The sequence below is a fragment of the Teleopsis dalmanni genome, chromosome 2 (genome assembly GCF_002237135.1).
Source record: "Teleopsis dalmanni isolate 2A chromosome 2, ASM223713v2, whole genome shotgun sequence".
NCBI classification, from domain to species: Eukaryota; Metazoa; Arthropoda; class Insecta; order Diptera; family Diopsidae; genus Teleopsis; species Teleopsis dalmanni.
Window position 1 is genome coordinate 172,905,703 of NC_051847.1, and position 4,102 is coordinate 172,909,804.

The window sequence follows — 4,102 nt, forward strand, 5'->3', positions numbered from 1 at the left end:
AGAATATTGAACTGTGTTGACATTTCTGTTCAGTAAGGTTTGACAATTCTTTATGACTTGTTTAACGATAAAACAACGCTTCCAAAATTGTGAAAATTTACTTTAAAAAAAAAAATTAATCTGTTCCCGAAGTTTATATAAAACTTTGTCCATTTTACGGTGAACATGATCGGCCTAGTGATCAATGAATTTGTGCAATTATTGATTGTTTTCGCACTAATTTTACTCTTTGCAATCAAACCATCAACAAGACAAACCGAGGAGAATATTGCTGCTATAGTAAGAAATGTTGAAAAAAAACACCGAAATGTCGATTCATCACCGTTCTCAACTTGTTGGCCTTCGTCCTTCGACTCTACGTGGAAAATTTTTCGTAAGGATCTTGGTTTACCACCTACCTATGAAATACAGCTTATACAAGAATTGAAGCCAAAAGGCCATCGTTTGCGTCGCATTTTTGCGCATTGGGCTCATTTGAATCTGGCCAAAGAGCAAAGATAATTCTGAAGCCGTTAACGAATAACCATTACATCCAGTAAAATTGACTGTTTTTTGTGGTTAACACGGCATCATCGGCCCTGATTTCTTTTGAAATAAGGAAGAAGATGCCGTTACAGTGAATGGTGAGCGGTATCAAGACATACTGACTGAATTTTTGTTTTCAAAGATTAATCATCTAAACATCGACAGAATTTGGTTTCGACAAGACGGCTCTTAACAATCGATTTATTACGAAATCAATTTAGTAACAAATTTATTTCCAGAATAAGTCCTGTTAACGCTTTTCAATTGTTTTTTATGGCGCTATGTTAAATCATTGTTTTATGGCGACAAACTAGTAACTCTGGAAACATTGAAAGCCAATGTTGATGCCAACATTTATTCTATATTTCTATCTTCCATTATTATTTTAAGTTCTCATGCAATTAAAGAAAACATCCGATATTATATTGAAGCCGTGTATTTCACTCGCTCTAAACGTATTAAAGCATCAGTTCTTTAAAAATATTTTATTTCATTAAGTTATATTAATGATATAAGTTATAAACTTAAGCACTTAAGTTTATTTTTTCATTAAGTTATATCTTAAGATTTCCTAATTTAAATATTCAAATATTTACAGAAAATAACATAATTTTGTTTTTATATTATAGGTTGCCCAACTACGACGAGTTCGCATTGTTTACGCTGCAATAATGAAGGCTGTATAAAATGCCCTAGCTACCTAGTAACAGATACACGACAATGTGTTGAGAAATGCCCATCAGGTTACATTGATCAGTGGTCAGCACATACGGAATTTATGGGACGTGTTTGTGTCTCCACTGGGTACTCAGGTCCATTGATGGCTGCTCTAGCTGGCATGCTTGGCGGTTTTTTGGTGTGTTTTTCACTATTAGCTGTTGCTGTGATGCTCGTGCGTAAAAGACGACGTCGTAAAACCATAAAACAGAAATTAATAAATGAACACACTATGGATCGTTCAGATTTTCTGCGTCAATTAAATGAAATGCGTCCTAATGCTGAGTATTTTTTGGCTATGTTGAACGATACACGCAGACAAATACGTAAGCTTTATTTGTCGGGTGAAATAGCAGCTGCCAATTCATATCGACCGATTGTGCGTGATCTTGCAAAAATACTTATATTACTGAATAGACCAATTGAATTGATACCAGCGCCACCCGTCGACTGGAGTCGTTTGTATGCATGGTCGGAGCAGGCTCTAGAACGATATAAACCACAAGTAGGTCAATTAATTGACTTCTTTCAAACATCACAGCATGCGGGTACTAATGATGAATTCGATACGACAAATTACAATAAGAAAAATACTGATGGAAATGGTGTTGGTAGTAGCAGCATATTTCGACAGAATATGCTGCAGTCTACCACAAATCTAAATACACCAGGGTCAACAGGAACTGCAACGCATAAAATGCATCTTTTCGGTTCGTTGATTAGTCTACATGAATTTGAAGAACCCCGACCATCCGATCCATTTGGCAGTAGCTTTAATACACTTAAAAGTGGTAATTTAATATCGGATCTAAATGCAAGTTCATTGTGGTTGGAAGATGAATTTTACAAATTAGGCTTTCGACCGCAGGACGAAATAACGACTGAGTTATAGTTAATTAATACTTTTTAAAAGAATCAAGTTAGCCTTAAAAAAGCGAAAGAATTTATGCAAATATTATTATTTGTAAAGATTTGAAAATGTATATACATAACTGTATTTTATTGTAGAATATATAAATAAATATATACCTATACATGTAACTCAAAGAATAACAGACAACGTATTTTTTGATGTAAATACAGTATCTATTGTGATTTTTTAAACGAGATAATATTGTTCTACATATTAATGATATTAACGATCATTAAATGACTAGAAATAATTCGAGTTGAAACTATTTCTTAAGTATATTTTTAATTTAAAATTACAGAGAACGAAAGTTGCTATAGCGACTTCAGGATATTTTGTACAATCCAATTGAATTTAAATGTATATTAAATTAAAAAGTATTTTGCTATGAGAAAATGTATATATCAATATTGATATGAATAAAATATTTATTTTAGTGAATTCTAAGATTTAAGCATTACCGAATATAAAATAATGTAGATGATATTGATTAGGTTTAAATGAAGTTAGCTTTATAGTATCATTCAGTTTAAAGTTTAAATAAAAACCTCTTTATTATTTGGATATGAAAATCATTATTACCTATAGAAATAATATTTTGAACTAAAACAAAACATTCCAATCTATTCATCTAACGTAAAATATGAATAAATTTATATTTGCTTATTTGACTCTTTTTTCAGAGAAAAATTCAGAACACGAATTGCTAGTCAATAAACTTAATTGAAAAATAAAAATATGTTACTAAGAACTTCATGTATCGAAACAACCTAAGTTACATAAAATTAAACACTTTAGCGCACAAATTTACAACAATTGAAATATTTAATTTGAATTCCTAGCGTAAAACTTATAGAACAATTTACTTTGAATACAATTAAGTTGTAATTAAGTTAAGTTGAAGATAAAATTAAATAATAAATATATAAAATATACTGCTGTTTCTTTATCTCTATGTGCCAGAAACAAGTTATTTATAATATTGATTTGCATCAAAATTGTTATAGTGAATGCGGCGCGTTCATCAGTACTCAAAACTAACTACTATTAAAAATTGTTGTTGAATTCCAAAATTATCTGTAAAGCGGAAAACATAAATGCATTGCAACATTAAGGATAGAGCTATGAAATTATTTACGAAAACTGACAGGTACGAATTTCAGAATGGTTACAGGCTCCTCGGGGAGGTATGCAGATCTGTGGTCAATTATTGCTTAGTCTGATGAAGTGATACACAATAATCCAGTCAAGGCGTAGAGGGGGGTTATGAAGAAATCTCGCAGTTAATAGAGAGTAGAAGTTCTCAAGTGCACTTACTCAACTAGCCTCAACATAATAATAGTCGTAGCCATGACCGGAATATGGGGCGTGTGCCTGCCACCCCTTTTTGATAGTGTATACAGACTAATACTTCATAATGTAAAGGCGGCGCCTGTATTAACTGTGTCTTAACTATAATGGGTCATTGGGGAAGCTATAGACATGTTTCAGATAACTTTGTAAAGCAAAAACAGATAAATTCAAATGTAAAGGACATTTATTTGCCCCTTCTGTTTTTCTGTGTGGAAATTTTTTAAAATTAACAAATGTTACACTATAAGGTAAGAAAGCACTGTTTGGGTGGGCTTACTATCGTACAACGAAACGACGAAATTTTTAAAAACGTTGCAAGAGATTATTATGAAGATAAAATTAGTCTATACACAAAATTTGCTTTGATTAAATAATTGATTAAATATTTATAACATTGAGATCTTATCTAAAATTACTGATTAACAAACATTTATCATTATATCTACAGTTTTAAAAGTCAGCTATATCAATCTATTTTCTTCTAATCACTATATTGATTAATATCCTATCATTTCAGAATACTCCATAATAACTGAACCAATTTAATTAAAAGGAATCTGTCAAAAAATTCATAGACCTTTCTCATATCTATGAGAA

General features: G+C 31.3%; 1 protein-coding gene across 1 annotated transcript; it reads left to right on the plus strand.

Moving 5' to 3' along the window:
* Positions 1-1,152: 1,152 nt before the first annotated feature.
* Positions 1,153-2,504, plus strand: LOC119682148 (the record flags this gene model as incomplete). Its single annotated transcript, XM_038095513.1, is given in 1 exon segment — positions 1,153-2,504. A coding segment is annotated over 1 exon segment (982 nt), but the record flags the coding sequence as incomplete, so codon positions are not given.
* Positions 2,505-4,102: the final 1,598 nt, after the last annotated feature.